Source organism: Paroedura picta, chromosome 12, assembly GCF_049243985.1.
Source record: "Paroedura picta isolate Pp20150507F chromosome 12, Ppicta_v3.0, whole genome shotgun sequence".
In the NCBI taxonomy this organism is placed as follows: Eukaryota; Metazoa; Chordata; class Lepidosauria; order Squamata; family Gekkonidae; genus Paroedura; species Paroedura picta.
In genome coordinates, this window is record NC_135380.1 from 3,292,596 (window position 1) to 3,308,658 (window position 16,063).

The following is a 16,063-nucleotide window of genomic DNA, read 5'->3' on the forward strand; positions in this document are numbered from 1 at the left end:
GGAGATATGCTGGACACAAACCGATGTAATTTCAAATTGACCACCAGGGGGAGGGCAGGACAAAATGCAAGCGGAACAGTGTGGGAAACCTCCTGAAGCAACAGGAATTTCCAAGGGAGGAAAAAGAGAATGCGGGAAAGCCCTCTGTCGCTATTCAATAGTGGGATCAATCAAGCGCAGAGTCGCTCCTGGAGTGAAACGTCGGCTCTTTATTTAGATCACATCGGAAAACTGAACCAAACAGCCCCCCCCCCGAACTTAGATACAGTCCAGGGTTCCCACAAAAGCCCATGGCTGGCTCCGCACAAGGCCCCAGGTTCAAAATTTTCAGACCATTCAAACAATCCAGTAGCAGGACGGAGCCTGCATATTAACCAAAGGCATCCCTCCTCCCTGCTGCTTGAATCACAGTTCCTGCTCTTCACTGCATCCACAACAAGATCTAAAATGGTGCATGTCATTCTCTAGTTCATCCTCGCAACGTCCCTACGAGGTAGGTTAGACTAACAACATGTGCCCAGCCCAAGGTCACCCAGCAGGTTTTTGTGGCAGAGTGCGGATTCAAACCTGGGTCTTCCGGATCCTAGTCCGACATTCCTGACTGCTACACCACACTGTTTTATTAAAGGCAAGATGGGTCCTGAGACCTCTGGCAGTTTAGACCCTCTCCCATTATTTTGCCCCAGACCTGTGGGAGGGAGAGAGTGTCTGTGGTGAGAAAAGGCACTCTGCCTATGTTCAGAGGCTCTTCAACAAAACATCCCAAGGTTTTGGCTTCAGTTGCATCCCAGGACAATCAGTCGTGGATACAGAGAGAGGGTTATCACCTTTGTCCCCTTTAGGACAGGCAGAAATGCAGCAGGTGCATGCTCCCTAGACTGCAGGGGCATTGATGCTGCAGCAACACCTGTGCCTTCCTCTTAGCCGCCCAGAAGCAGCTGAAAGCCACTAGAAAAGAGGTCGTTTCCGGGAAGGATTTCACAGTCCCTTCCGGGGCTTGGCAAAACAACAACTGGGAGCCTGTCTCCTCCCAGAGAGGATTGCTTCACCTAGCCGGCTTACTGAAATGTGATGAGTCAAGTTTGAGTCTGCCATTTCTGCTCTCCTCCACCCTTTCCCCTTTAACATCAGCAGGGCAGGCAGAAATCCAACGGGTGCAGCACAGGCCTACGTGTTTGGATGTGCCATGACCGCAGCGAGGCTCCCTTGGAGGCGAAGCCGGCAGGACCGCAGTCATGGTGCTTGCCAGAGCAGCTGTTTGCCCCGTGAGGTCTCCCAGCCAGTGTGTGTACTCTCTGTGCGGTTTCTTCCCCGCCCTCCTTGTCTGCTTTTCTTTCTTTTTGGAAGAGCTGCCAGCGGTGTGAGCCAGTGGCAGAGCGGGTGGGAAGGGCCAGCCTTGCAGGAAGTTACCGACCGGTTGCAAAGAGGCGGATGGAAGAACAGGGAAAGCTCTGCCAAGGCAGAAGAGTGCAAAGAGAGCTCAAATAAACACAGGCCTGCCCTGAGAAAGCTGACCGCTGGAGAGAATCACCAATGGCGTCAAGGGCCCTGGACTGTCCACCATCCGCTGGGAGGAACTGTCGCTGGAGGTAAACTTTGGGGGTTTCAGAAGGGTCCTTCCACTCAGGTTTGGCCTTCAGGCTGGGGGGGGGGTGAGTGAGGTGGATTCTCAGGTTTCAGCCCTTCCTTCTGCTCTCCAGTGGGCTGGAACTATCTGGGTTTGCTTTTGTCAAGTGCGGGGCGGCCTCATTCAAACAAACTATGAGCAGACATGTATACAGACTCTGGAGTCGGCGACGGGTGGCTGAAATCGTTGAAGACGTGTTGCCTCTTCTGCAGAGCAGAAACGGGTAACGCCGTCTCAGGGGTTTGCGTTCTCTTGCTGGGCACGTTATAAGCTTACCCATAGCGAGCTTGGCCTGGAGACTCCTGAAGGATTATAGGATCGTAGCAGGGTGTTTTTTGTTTGTGCGTGTGTTTTTAAAGTCCTGTATAGTTTCTCCCACTGGCATCTGTAAAACTGGAACATTATTGGTTGCCCTCCCCCTGAACTTTTTCTAACTCTGCAAGGTCCTTTGGGAGGGGCTGGCCCAGGGTCACCCAGCTGGCGGCCTGTGGAGGAGGAGCGGGGAATCCAACCTGGCTCTCCAGATGAGAAGCTGCCGCTCTTAACCAGACAGCACGCTGGCTCTGGAGGAGGGGAGGTATAATGCCAATATAAGTATAATGCCAATATAAATAAAATAATAAATAAAATTTTATTTTTAACCTGTCCTTCCCCGAAGGCTCAGGACAGGTAACAACAATGAATAAAATCTGTCACATTAAAACATTCATTTTAATACATCCTGTAATTGGATTAATTTTAAACCTCCATAATTTCCGTGTGTGTTGAGGGGGGGGGGGTGGCCAGTGTCAGGAATGGTGAAAGCCTGGCTGCTGTTTTGGGCAGAATTCCATCCAGGCCTCCCTTGGAAGCGAGCCTTCTCTTCAGGGAAACTGAACTCTGTCATGTGGGCTGGTGGGGGGGAATTTGGGTGAATCACGCTCCTACAGCCTTACCTGCTGCACAGGTTTAGCTCTCCAGAGCTCCTTGTAGGGAGGGTGGCGTGGCAAGGCACGGGTGACAGGCTTGGGTAATTATTCATTTGAATTTCTTTCCTCCCCTGGCCCAGGATCTGAAAGAGAGAGAAGAAGAGTTGTTTTTTTAATGCCATGCTTCTCACTACCCAGTGGAGTCTCAAAGTGACTTACAAACACCTTTCCTTTCGTCGCCTCACAATGGACACCCTGTGAGGTAGGTGGAGAGAGCTCTGAGAGAAACTGCTCTATAAGAACAGCGTTAACAGGCCTGGGACTGTCTTAATGAGTCCATTCGCAATGATGCCCTTGCTTCACTAAGCTCTTTATCAAACATAATGGCTAAGGAATCCCAGGTCTCTGTTAAGTCCTGGAGAAAATTCTTGACATGAGCTGGACACTGTAGAAACTAAGCAAATAGAAGAAATAGGAACCCCTTTCTCTTTCACCCCAAGGCTTATTTATTCTCTGCCTCCTTGGCCTTTTGCCATCCATGTCAAATGAAAGTTGGGGGGTAGGGGGTGAGTGGAACTCAGTGAGTGGAACTTTATGGCGAGCACATTGTAGTGGTTAAGAGTGGTGGCTTCTAATCTGGAGAACCGTGTTTGTTTCCCCATTCCTCTGCATGCAGCCAGCTGGGTGATATTAGGCTCGTCATAGTTCTCTGAGAGCAGTTCTTGCAGAGCAGTTCTCTTAGAGCTCTCTCAGCTCCACCTACCTCACAGGGTGTCTGTTGCTGAGAGAGGAAGAGAAAGGTGTTTGTAAGTCGCTTTGAGACTCTTTTGGCTAGTGAAAAATGGAGTATAAAAAACAGCTCTTCTTCTTATATGGGATGGAGGATGAAGGGTTAATTCCTCTCAACACCTCCGTTGCTGGCATTATTTCCTGTTATCACACTAGGAAGATACAGGGGCCTGTGGCTCAGCAGCAGAGCATCTGCTTTGCATGCTGAAGGTCCCAGGTTCAGTCCCTGGCATCTCCAGTTAAAAAAAGCAGTAGTTGATGTGAAATGAGTCCGGGAGAACCTCTGCCAGTCTGAATAGATGAGACTGACCTTGATGGGTCAGGGATCTGATTCCATGTGAGACAGCTATATTTGCATATGCATTCACAGGTCTTCCAGTGTTGTGTGCAGTTGGGGCTTAGTGGGATAGAAGTCACGTGTAGGCCAAATCCATGCTTCGGCCGTGCTGTTTCAGGATACAAGCTAGGGCTCACATTATTTAATTCTGATCTGTTTAAAGACAATATCCCTGCATGCAGAAATCTAGCAGCTTAAAAAAAACCACCCTTTCTCCCTGGCATGCTAGCTTTCTATGTGCGGGGGTTTTAGGGAAGAGTGCAGAGTAGTGTTTTAAACCTTTGAGCCCCTACAGTCCAAATCTAGGTTCAGTCTTATCACCCCTTGGAGGCCTAGGTTTGCTCTTGGCTATGCGAGGATTGCGTTCTGCCTCTCCTAGATTTTAACTCACATTTCAAGGACTGAAGGGCCCTGGCCTTCCCCTAAGACTCACATGGGCCTGTGCTTGTAATAAAAACTGTGAGTTTGTCCTACCTTTGCAAGTATTGCTTCAGAACAAAACAAAACAGGCCAAGCTGCAGGCAGTGGCTGCAAGATTCATGCCTCGAGCAGACGTTAAGCTTCCACTGCAGAAATCTGGGCTTTTATTTGGCCTGCTGGGGATTTTGAGCATGATGTGGCCTGTCCTTGTGCCAGGAACATCTCAGAAATATTCCTGCGTCTCCTCCTGATGAACCCCAGGCCAGGCCCAGCATACAAGTAGGACCTGAGGATATCTCTGAATTACAACAGAGATTAGTTCCTCTGGAGAAAGGCTGGTGTGGAGGTCGATTTCATGGCAATATATCCTCCTGAGTTCTCTCCCCTCTCTCAACTGTGCCCTCCCCAGGCTCCATCCCCAGTCCTCCAGGAACTTGCCATCCCAGAGTTGGCAACCCCTCCAGGCCCCTGCAGCAGAACTAGCCTCCAAGGCATCACTCTTGCTGGCGGGCAGCGGAAGTGTGTCTCAAGCTTGCCGCTTTAAGGGGAGGAGAGAGGCTGGGATTATTTTTCCGCCCGCTGCGGCTTCACCCGCCCCCTGCTTGGCAGGGGAAGCACAAAGCAAGCGGGCAGCGACTGAAGGGCACCGAACAGCTGCCGCTCCAATGACACACAGAGGAGCCAGAGACCGAGGAGGGATGCCAGAGTGTCTCTGGGGGGGCCGATGCCCACAGCTGGTTAGCAGCCGGATCTTAAAGGCTCTTTGCTTGATGCTTCCTGCTGTGGATGTCAGACTGAAGAAGGGGAAAGGGCTGCGGGATAAGAGGTATTGGAGCATGGGGGGGGGGGGGGGCTTGCAAAAGAGGATTACTCTCTTCTTCCTGCCCTTGATCTATCCTTCCTTCAAGTCCCTCTCTCCCTTCCTCTCTCTCTCTTTCTCTCACCTTCCTCCCATCGTAGGGTGGGCTTCCCTGCCCTTTGACCCCAAGATGCAGGTTTGGGAGATTGCAGGCAGCCCGTAGAGCTCTTGGGGCTACGGTGATCCCAGCTCAGCAGATGGTCCCTTTGAAGACCTAAAGTTTCATCTGTTTTGACAGCAGCATGTGCAGATAGGAGGGGGAGGCAGGCAAAATCCCTCTCACTGGCAGCTCAGCTATAATTTGCATTTAGTATTTTTCTTTAAAAAAAATTGTTGCATACGTTTGTTTTTGAATTGCATGGGGTCACGAGCCCGCCTCTTCAAAGGGGTTTCATTGGGATTCTCCCCCCACTGTGGCCCCAATCCCACCTGGTAGAGCAGCTAGATTCAAGTCCAGTGGTACTTTAGAGACTGACAAGATTTTTTTTTTGGGAGGGGGGGGAGTCCATACCTCGCAGTTATCAGATGGGGAGGTAGCCGGAGAGAGAAGTGCCAGGTGGGCTTTCTGACCCTGAGTGTGTGTTTCAGCTGAAGGGAAGAATCAGCGGCCCCACCATGCACTGCAGGAGATGCTTACCCCAAGCGGGCACCAGCTGGAGGAAGCTGAAATGCCTGGAGCCAAAGAGCCGGGTGGATGCTGTGCCAGGTAAGGGAGAGCTTGGGGCTGCGATGCTCTGTGGTTTGGTGCTTGTGGGGGGGGGGGGGGCAAGAGCTCCTGGAATTCTGACCCCACTGGGGGACCTCCTGAGAGCACCTGGGTTTGGGCCATTGGGTGGCACAGAGCGTTACATGAGTCACTGGCCTGATCCAGCGTGATTTCTCTCACATTCTCCTCTCTGCCACCTATTCAGTGTGCTAGACTATGAAGAGTGTCTCTTCCTGCCGGCTGTAATATCCCTTCTCCCTGCCCCTTGTGCTCACACGGGGAAAGTGCATTTGAAAGCAAGGCAATGCAATCATTCCCTTCTCCCTGCTGAGTTTCCCAGGTGCAGGAAGCAGCGTCCTCCTCCTGAAGAGGATCCTCCACGTGGACCGGACTTGGTGCTCCTTAACTCCGCCACTCAGGTAATGCTCCGCCAGGGCGAGCTGAGGACACAAGCCTCCAAGCCTGGTGGGGACATGGCATGGCTGCCCCGTGCTGGCACAGTGCTAACCCCTTGCATTCCCCCTTGTCCTCTTGCAGGAGCCTTGTGAGTCACCAAAGAGGGTTTCAAGAGGGTCCGTCTCAACCGACCTCCCCCCGACCGAGCCAGATCGCCCTGAAGAACGTGGCCACTTCTGGTAAGGCTTTTTAGGGCCTTTAAGGGAGACCGGTGTGGCTTTGCATGACCTAGGTTGGTTGTCAACAATTAAGTGTTGCCAAGAGGCCAGTGCTCTCCATGTCTCCCGGAATCAGAGCCAAATCCCCCCTCCTCCTCCTACTCCTCCTCTTCCTCCTTTCTGTTTTCTTACCAGCTGGGGAATCTGTTCAGGCAGGTCCTTGGCTGTATGGAATTGTGGGCAGAGTTTAAATCTGCAAAGAGGGGCACAGCACCAAGATGCTTACAAGAATAAAATAGTTTTATTTAGGAGAGGAACAACTTTGTACAGAATGAGAGAGAGAGAAGGCAAGCAGAGAAAGGGTGCTCAGAGGAGCCAATCAGGATGCTGGAGATTATTACAAAAATACCAGGAAGTTCCTGTTCTCACTGTGCTAGCTGCATGTCTCCTCCGCTGCCCCCTGCGGGGTATCCATCATGTGCTTTTGAGTCATGCCCCCTACAGAGCTTGCCACCCCCAGTAATGCTGATGCCTTTTCTCTCTCCTCTGCAGAGGCCCTCGAGAAACACAAGAAGTACTTGTCCGACTGGTTCCGCCAGCAGCCCAACGAGGAGAGGCAGTTTGGGCCGTCCTTCTCACTGGACGCGACCCACGTGGACCCCGTCATCCGAGAGAGCTCCCTGGAGGAGATCCTGAAGCCCTCTCCGGAGCTGACCATCCAGAACCAACTCCAGGCCCCTTGCACCAACATCATCGGCCTCCAGAACCTCTTTGACATGGACACATGTGGCCGCCAGGTGAAGAACGTGGTCCTGTATGGCACAGTGGGCACCGGGAAGAGCACCCTCATCAAGAAGATGGTCCTCGACTGGTGCCACGGGAGCCTGCCCCGCTTTGAGCTGCTGGTCCCCTTCTCCTGCGAGGACCTGTCCCAGAACAGCGCACCCATCTCCTTGCGCCGTTTGATCACCAAGAAGTACCTGCACCTCCGGGAGGTGATGCCCGCGCTGGGCTCTTCCAACCTCAAGGTGCTTTTCATCCTCAACGGCCTGGAGCGTCTCAACTTGGACTTCCGCCTGGCCCAAACGGAACTCTGCTGCGACCCCAATGAGCCGGTACTTCCGTCGGCCATCGTGGTCAACCTGATGAGGAAGTACATGATGCCAGAGGTTTGTGTTGCAAGTCTGAGAAACTGGCTGGGGCCAGAGGCAGGGGATGGGAGCTAGCTTTCAGCCCATTCGCTTTTTAGAGAGTCACAAGATTGTCAGGATATAAAGTTTTGAGAGTCAAAGCTCTCTCCGTCAGAGAGAGTTTGACTCATGGAAAGCTTGCACCCCCCCCACCCTCCAAATTTTTTTTTGTTGGTCTCCAAAGCACAACTGGACTTGAATCTCACTCTTCTCTAAAAGAAGAAGGAGAAGAGTTGGTTCTTCTATGCCACTTTTCCCTACCCAAAGGAGTCTCCAAGTGGCTTGCATCTGTCTTCCCTTCCTCTCCCCACAACAGACACCCTGTGAGGGAGGGGAGGCTGAGAAAGAACCGTGACCAACCTGATTCCCCTCCTGAGATTATTAGACTGTAGCAGGGGTGCTCTACTCAGCAGGTTGCTCTCACAGATGGCCAGCTTGTCTGGCATCTCATGCGAGGGAGTATGGGGGAACTGTCTCTCCAGGAGAGAGATGTGTGTCTCCACGGAAGGCCATGAGGAGTGTGTGAGAAAGCAAAGGGAGAGGAGGGGTCAGAGGGCAGCTCCCAGGTTAAGCCAAGAGAGGCATCCCATTCAAGGAGAGAACGCCTACACACATTGTCTGAGGGTGCTGCGTCACTCACTCCAGCGATCCTGACAAGCAGCAGCCAACAAGGTCCAAGGCAGACGTTGCCCCCCATTAACCTGTCCTGCCCTTATCTCCTCCCATTCCCCCAGGCGTGCATCATTGTCACCACCCGCCCCTCTGCCGTGCGCCGGCTCCCCAGCAAGTTTGTGGGCCGCTACGTCGAGGTCTGCGGCTTCTCCAACGTCAACCTTCAGAAGCTCTACTTCCAGATGCGGCTAAGCCAACCGGATTGCAGTGGCACTTCCGGCGCCGCCACAGCGGAAGAGTCGAGAGAGCGGGACAACCTGGTGGAGATGCTGTCGAGGAACTTGGAGCGGCACAACCAGATTGCAGCCGCTTGCTTCCTGCCCTCCTACTGTTGGCTGGTCTGCACGACCTTGCACTTCCTCTATTTTACCAAGACGGTGCCCCCCGCCCAGACCCTCACGGGGATCTACACCAGCTTCTTGCGGCTCAACTTCAGCGGGGAGGTGCTGGACAGCACCGACCCTTCCAACATCTCCATGATGAAGTATGTTGCCAAAACCGTGGGCAAGCTGGCCTACGAAGGGGTGATGTCCCGGCAGACATCCTTCTCGGAGGAGGACCTACGCCGCTGCTTTGAGGTGGAGATGAAGGTGGAGAGCGAGCTCAACCTCCTGAACGTCTTCCGCAGCGACGTCTTCCGCTTTTTCCTCACCCCCTGCGTGCAGCCGGGCAAGGAGCACACCTTTGTCTTCACCATTCCCGCCATGCAGGAGTACCTGGCAGCCCTGTACGTGGTCCTGGGCGAGAAGAAGACCTTGTCGCAACGAATAGGCAAGGAGGTCACCGAGGTCATTGGCAAGGTGAGTGAAGACGTCGCCGTGGTCCTCGCCATTGTCTCCAAGATCTTGCCATTGCGTCTCCTGCCGGTGCTCTTCAACCTCATCAAGATCTTCCCCCGCTACTTCAGCCGCTTCAGCACCAAGGACCGCGACACCATTGCTCGCACCATGGCCGTGGAGATGTTCAAGGAGGAGGACTACTACAACGATGACGTCTTGGATCAGATCAACTCCAGCATCCTCGGGGTGGAGGGCCCCATGCGCCATCCGGATGAGGCCTCTGACGACGAGGTCTTTGAACTGTTCCCTATCTTCATGGGCGGGTTGCTCTCGCGGCGGAACCGGGCCATCTTGGACCAGCTGGGTTGCTCTATCAAGAACCTGGCAGCCTTTGAGATTGCCAAGGCCATGAAGAAGACCGTCATCCGCAACAGTCGTAAAGGCCTGCCCCCCTCCGAGCTCATGGATTACCTCTTCTTCCTGCACGAGTTCCAGAACGAGCGTTTCACGGCAGAGGCCATCCAGTCCCTGAGGACCATCAACCTCTCTTCTGTCAAGATGACCCCGCTCAAATGCTCCGTCCTGGCTTCTGTGGTGGGCACCACCAGCCATGAAGTGGAGGAACTCAACCTGGCCTCTTGCCACCTTGATGTCAACAGCCTGAGGACTCTTTTTCCTGTCTTGCTACGATGCAAGACGCTCCAGTGAGTGCTTGGGTGGCCACAAGGGGAGGGCTTCTTGAGTTCTGGAAGGCAGACGAAGGCAATAGTAAAGCCACCAAGAGCTAGCTTGGCGTAGTGGTTAGGAGCATGGACTTCTAATCTGAACTGCTGGGTTTGATTCTGCACTCCTCCTCCATGTACAGCCAGCTGGGTGACCTTGGGCTCCCCACAGCCCCGATAAAGCTGTTAAGCCTCCCTTCCCTCACAGGGTGTCTGTTGTGGGGAGAGGAAAGGGAAGGAGATTGGAAGCCCCTTTGAGACTCCTTCAGGTAGAGAAAAGCAGCATATAAGGACCACTCCTCCTCCTCCTCCTCCTCCTCCTCCTCCTCCTCAACCTGGATGGCCTAGGCTAGCCTGATCTCATTAGATTTCGAAAGCTAAGTAGGGTCAGCTCTGGTTAGGCCATGAGTGGAAGACCAGAAGGCCTCTTTAGAGGCAGGCAGTGTCCAGCCATCTCTGTTAGTCTGTGGCCTGAGAAATGCTACCAGGTCACCAGAAGTCGGCTTCTCCTTGACAACACTTTGCACATAGGGGCATTTTGAGGATCCAGAAATTTCAGGAGTGCCTTTGGCCATTTTTTGATTCCCTGGAGCTGAAAGGAAACAGCAACTTTGAGAAAGATGATTTCCGCTCAGAAATACCCCAATACACCCCCCCCCAGCTGTGGTTTCCTTCCTGTGCGTTCATTGGTGGGATGCCCATGAGTCTCCAGCACGTCCTTAGACTTAGCCCGCAATCAATTGATTTTGTGTGGACGCTTGTGAAACATAGACTTAAATGCTTCACAGACTGCGATCTCTCCGGCCACCAGAGGGTGGCAAACTGATTTAGTTCAACGTATTTTCTCTCTCTCTCTCTCTCCCTCTCACCCCTCCCCAGCTTGCAGCTCAATAGTTTGGGGCCGGAAGCCTGCAAGGAGATCCGAGACCTGCTCTTGCACGAGAAATGTATGGTGAACACATTACGGTGAGTGTATCGCGGTTGCTCTCCAGATGGCGAGAAACAGTTTCCCTGGAGAAATTTTCAGACCAAGACCAAGGTATTGGTCTGCAGGGATTTCAGGGATTTTATGGGTCTGGAGCAGAATTAGATTTCAGTCCAGGGGCAGCAGAATTCCTCAATGGAGTCCTTGATTTTCCCAAGCTCAACCCCCCCAGAACTCCAGGAATGTCCCAACCCAAAGGTGGCAAAAGTGAGCATTGGGTGGGCCTTCTTCTAACTTTCTTCAACTCTTCTTCTTCTAACTTTCCACGGCATCATGTCCCCCATTGAGATTCATCCCTCCCCACTTTCCACTCTCCAAAGGAGCCATTTTCTCCAGGGGAATTGAACTCTGCTGTCTGCAGATGGGTTGTCGTTCCAGGCGCCACCTGATGCTCACGGCCTGCCCTCTTGGCATTTCCCTTAGGCTCGCTGACAACCCCGTGACGGAGCAGGGAGCCTGCTACCTCGCAGAAGCCATTGCTGGCAACAGCTCTCTCAGCCACCTGTCGCTCTTGCACACCTCACTGGGGAACCAGGGCGTGGAGGTGATCACTCAGCACCTGGCGCACAACAAGCACCTGCAGGAACTGGATGTGGCCTACAACTCCGTGACCGACGAAGCCGCACTGGCCCTGGTGGAGGAGGCCAAGAGGCACGCAACGCTGGAGAAAGTGCAGTGAGTCTCGCCTTCTCCCCACACTACCTGGATGCGTCAGCTCCGGAAATATGGAATTTCCTGGAAATCTGCAGGTGGGGCCTGGGAGGGTGGGATTTGGAGAGAGGAGGGACCTCAACAGTGCCATAAAGCCTCAGTAAGGTTTCAAAGAGGCTCTTTTAAAGTCATAGAATCATAGAGTTGGGTGGGACCTCGTGGGTCATCTAGTCCAACCCCCTGCACTGTGCAGGACACCCCCAACCCTATTGCTCACCCACTGTCACCTGCCACCCCCTTGGACCCTCACAGAACCAGCCTCTCTTTAAATGTATTTAAATCTATTTCGCTTTTCACTATACAATATTATTTGCATGTTTGATTTTGTTGTCGCCCACCCTAAGTCAACTGGGAAGGGCAGGCTATAAAAATAAAGTTGCTTATTATTATCATCAATAATAATGTTGTTATTATTCCTCTGCCTCTCCCGCCAGTTTGTACTTCAACGAGATCAGCGAGGAAGGCAAGCAGGCCCTGCACAAGCTGCGCCAGGACCGCGACGGCGTCAAAGTGCTCGTCTTCTTGACGGTGGGGACCGACGTCTCCGACTACTGGGCCATCATCCTGAACGTGGTCCAGAAGAACTTGCCCAACTGGGACCGCGAACGAGTCCAGCAGCACCTCGGCCTGCTCCTGAACGACCTGGAGAGCAGCCGCCGTCAAACGGCCAACCCCTGGAAGAAGGCCAAGTTCATGCGGGTGGAGAACGAGGTCAAGAGAATGCTGGGGAGAATTCAGCAGGGGGCACTCTGAGCCGGCGCTCCTTGTGGAGTGCCCCTTGTGGAGTGCCCCTCGTGGAATGCCCCTCGTGGAATGCCCCTCGTGGAATGCCCCTTGTGGAGTGCCCCTTGTGGAGTGCCCCTTGTGGAATGCCCCTTGTGGAATGCCCCTCATGGAGTGCCCTACAGGAGCAGTTTGCAGTAGCCAAAGAGCCACGTTGACTTCCTGGCATTCGGCTCTGTAACTCAGAGAAGATTTCAGCTTCCCTGTTCAACCGGCAGGGGCCGTTTCCAAGTGGGAATTACCTGCCAACGACAGCCCCTGCGAGGCAAGGCCCTTGCCCACCTTTCCGAAACCAGGGTCAGAAGCCATATTGGGTTGTGGTGCCCAGAAGAGCTACAGGTGTCTCCCAGGCCACTGAGTGGGCATCGCTGCCCCAATTGCTTGCTCCCTGATCTCCTGGAGATGGTCTGTGCCAATGCTAGGCAGGGAGAAACAATTTGGGAGAAGGAAAGAAGCCACAGGGGGCAGACAAAGGGGCTACTGAAAACTGAAGCCACTGGAGACTTTCTCCAGGCCTGGCTGCCCCTGCCCAGGAAGATTGTTCACAAATTCAAATGCCAATCCAGGCCTTTTTCTTGGCCCTCCTCTTGCCTTCTGGGCAGGCACCCAGCAGCCTGCCTTTTGCCCAGCCGGCTGCTGCTAGAAGCTCTCCAAATTGTTTTTCCCAGGGCCCACTGAGGAGCGGACCTGCCATGCCAAGAATCGGTGGCACAGGCTCTGGGGGTGTGAGTTCGCCCGAAGGACCTCTACCTCCACAGTTGAGAATTCCTGACAATTTAAAGTTGGAGCCTGGTTGCAGGGCAGCCACCCAGCTCTGGCTTAGGAAACGCCTGGAGTTTTTGGGGATGGAGCCAGAGGAGGACAGGATTTGGGGAAGGGCTGGACCTCAGTGGCGTACAAGGCCCTGGAGTTCACCTTTCTCTGGGGGATTTATCTCTGTCACCTGGAGATCAGTTCTAATTCCAGGAGCTCTCCAGACCGCATCCGAAGGCTGGCAACCCCAAAATGGAGCCAGCTCTGTTATGTTGGGTGCCCTTCAGATGGAAGCAGAAGAGATCTCCCCAAGAAGTAGATCTGGCCCCTTCCTGACCTGACCTGGCCTGGCCTGGCCTGGCATGAACTTGGTGAAACCAACAATGAGGCAGATGGGATCATGGACAAGGGGGAGAGGGATCCCGGGAGCCTGACAGGAGACGGAGGGATCCATCTTGCGGTTCGGGGACACAGGCTCGCCCAACTGGCTCTCTTCCCCTCCCTCTCCACTCCAGACACAGATACCTCGCAGGGCTGGCCTAGTCCCCCCAAAGTCCTTCCCTCACTAGAAGGCCGTAATGCCTCCTGCAGCCCCGTCTAGGGCCAAGGGATGGAACAGTTTCTTTATATTGCTGCGGACTTCTTGTCGGGCTTGGTGCTCTACTGTTTCGATCCCTGGCTGGCCATAATTTCTATTTTTTGCTGTATTCCTAATCTCACGGAGGGGCTGGAGCTGAGAGGCAAATTATTATTATTATTTATCAGACTTTTAGGCTGCCCCTCTTTAAAATGGTCTCGGGGCAGCTTGCAAAAATTTCAAAGATAAAAAACCCTGATTACAATAGCAACGTACAAAACCGTAAACACTGATCCGTTTAAAGAATGTTTCAAACAAGGCATGGCTCCTTTGCATGCAGAAAATTTCAGGGTTGCTGCCCGGCATCTGGAGTTTTAAAAGGATCGGATCAAAAGTAAGCTGAAAGGCCTTTGACGGATCCCCTGGAGAGCAACTGCCCGTCAAACTGGCCTTGTCACACTCCGTAGAAAGCAGCTTTGTGGGACTGTGTGTTGTGTCTTATGTGTCCTCCCCAAGGGTGTTTGGGACAGTTGGTGGAAGAGGAACTGGGCGGTGTGGCTGGGCTGCTGTTGGTCTCACGCCAGATTTCTGGACAAGGGTTTGGATCAAGTCCTTGTGGACAGAAGCAGACCATGAAGAATGCAGGAAGAGAGCGGGAATCATTTTGCCTTTGTGCCTCCATAATACTAAAAGCACTTTGTTCCAACTTCACATAAATGGTTTCTGCCTGTCTTTTTTTCCTCCCCTGGATGCCAGAAAAGTTCCTATGGTTGTTTCTTGTCTGGGTCTCTAAAGGCTAGCTGCTGAAGGGAGGGGGAGGGACAACTCGAGAGACAGACCAAAGGATACACTTCAGGCAATGAGTTCTAAGCTAAAGATGAGCAGGCAGCAGTAAAGAAGGCAAATGCAGTCTTGGGCTTGTATCAACAGAGGCATCACCTTGAAAGCACAAGAGGTCCTAATCCCGCTGCATACCGCATTGGTCAGCCCCCACCCGGAGTCCTGGGTGCAGTTCTGGGGACCTCATTTCAAAAAGGACGTGGACAAAATGGAGAGGCAGAATGGCAGAAGAGAATGATGAGATGGCAGAAGAGAATGATGAGGCAGAAGATGAATGATGAAATGGCAGAAGAGAATGATGAGGATGTTCCGGGGTATGGAGACCAAGCCCTAGGAGGGAAGGCAGAGGGACTTGGGAATGTTCAGCCTGGAGAAGAGGATGAGACAGGACATGGTGGCTCTCTTTAAGTATCTGAAAGGTTGTCACTTGGAGGAGGGGGGAATGGCTCCTGTTGGTAATGGGTTTAAAGTATGTGTAGAACAGTAGATATCAGGAGGGGGGGGGGGGAGAAATTCACAGTCAGAATAGTCCAGCACTGGAATTAGCTGCCTAAGGAGGTGGTGAGCTTCCCTTCATTGGCAGTCTTCTAGCAGTGACTGGACAGATGCTTACCATGTATAAGTATGGCCCCTTCCTATTGTTTGATTTTAAGAATGATACATTTTAGGAACTCACTGCTACAGGATGGATGGCACAGATGGCTTTTTAGAAGGCAAATTTGTGGAAGACAGATTGATCAAAATAGTTAGCTATGACGGCAAAATGGAGCCTCCAAGTCCAGAAGCAGTATATCTCATAATACTAATAATAATGGGAAAGGGGAGAAGCCTGGGGAGGGAAGAAACCTCCGCATGGTACAAGGCCACAGAATCCACCCTCCTAAGCAGCCCTTTTCCCCAGATTACAGATCTCTGTAGTCTGGAAACTACTTGTAATACTCCTGGTCTCACCTGGAGGATGGCAACTCTAGTGGGCATCTCAGAGGGTGGCTGTGTTGGAAAACAGATACTGGGCTAGATGGACTCTTGGCCTGATCCAGCAAACTGGCTCTGCTAAGTAAGAGAGACTTGCTTTGCTTACTTAGAAGCATCCAGTGCCTTCAGGCAAGTAGCAAACATGTGTGTCTCTGTGTGTGTGTGTGTGTGTGTGTGTGTGTGTGTGTGTGCGGGGGGGGGGGGCTATTTTACCTGTGCTACAGCTCTGAAAATCTTCACAGAAGGAACAAAAGAGAGCAGCCCTAATCCCAGAGCTTGTTCTTGGAATTAGAGCTCCACCCTGGGGTGGATCACTTTCTGTCCTTACGTTCTCCTTCGCAACTCTTTTAAATCTGATCTCTTAAAAAATGCAGAAGGGCAGCATGCCGCAAACAGGAGTGAGCGCAACTGAGCCTCTGAGCATGTACAGGGTGCCAGCTAACCTTCCCTTGCCACACAACAGTCTACACCAGCTTCGCATAGTGGTTAAGAGCGGTGGCCTCTAATCTGGTAAGCCAGATGCAGACCTTGGGCTAGTCACAGTCCTGATAGGGCTGTTCTCACAGGGCTGTTTCTCTCAGAGCTCTCTCAGTCCCATCAACCTCACAGGGTGTCTGTTGAGGGGAGAGGAAAGGAAGGCGAATGTAAGCTGCTTTGAGACTCCTTCAGGTAATGAAAAGGGGGGTATAAAAGCCAGCACATTGTCTTCGTTCAGTGCTGCAGGCGGTTGCTTTCAGGTTTCTGGAAATGCAGGTGCTGTACGGCTGCGGAGCTCCCTTGCTTCGTTCTGTCTTCATTTCCTCGATCCACTCCTGG

At 52.7% G+C, this 16,063-nt stretch overlaps 1 protein-coding gene across 3 annotated transcripts; it reads left to right on the forward strand.

Annotated features, from left to right (window-relative positions):
* Positions 1-1,001: 1,001 nt before the first annotated feature.
* Positions 1,002-14,149, forward strand: NLRX1 (NLR family member X1). Of its 3 annotated transcripts, XM_077305709.1 has the most exons (10): positions 1,002-1,589; positions 2,676-2,797; positions 5,529-5,646; positions 5,987-6,065; positions 6,184-6,281; positions 6,813-7,429; positions 8,185-9,605; positions 10,503-10,589; positions 11,032-11,283; positions 11,754-14,149. In XM_077305709.1, the coding sequence occupies exons 3-10, from the start codon at positions 5,556-5,558 to the stop codon at positions 12,070-12,072; spliced, it is 2,964 nt and encodes a 987-aa protein (XP_077161824.1). In that variant the 5' UTR covers positions 1,002-1,589; positions 2,676-2,797; positions 5,529-5,555; the 3' UTR covers positions 12,073-14,149. The 3 variants fall into 3 exon arrangements, with proteins under 3 accessions (XP_077161824.1, XP_077161823.1, XP_077161825.1); XM_077305708.1 differs by lacking the exon at positions 2,676-2,797 and having other exon boundaries at positions 1,003-1,589; XM_077305710.1 differs by lacking the exons at positions 1,002-1,589; positions 2,676-2,797 and adding an exon at positions 4,605-4,907.
* Positions 14,150-16,063: the final 1,914 nt, after the last annotated feature.

What these genes read in the sequence shown, in the direction of transcription:
- NLRX1 (XM_077305709.1), top strand. Translation starts at nt 5,556, where the DNA reads ATGCACTGCAGGAGATGCTTACCCCAAGCGGGCACCAGCTGGAGGAAG. An exon ending in CCGGGTGGATGCTGTGCCAG is followed by an intron (nt 5,647 to 5,986) that starts GTAAGGGAGAGC and finishes TGAGTTTCCCAG; the next exon opens with GTGCAGGAAGCAGCGTCCTC. An exon ending in GGAAGTACATGATGCCAGAG is followed by an intron (nt 7,430 to 8,184) that starts GTTTGTGTTGCA and finishes CCATTCCCCCAG; the next exon opens with GCGTGCATCATTGTCACCAC.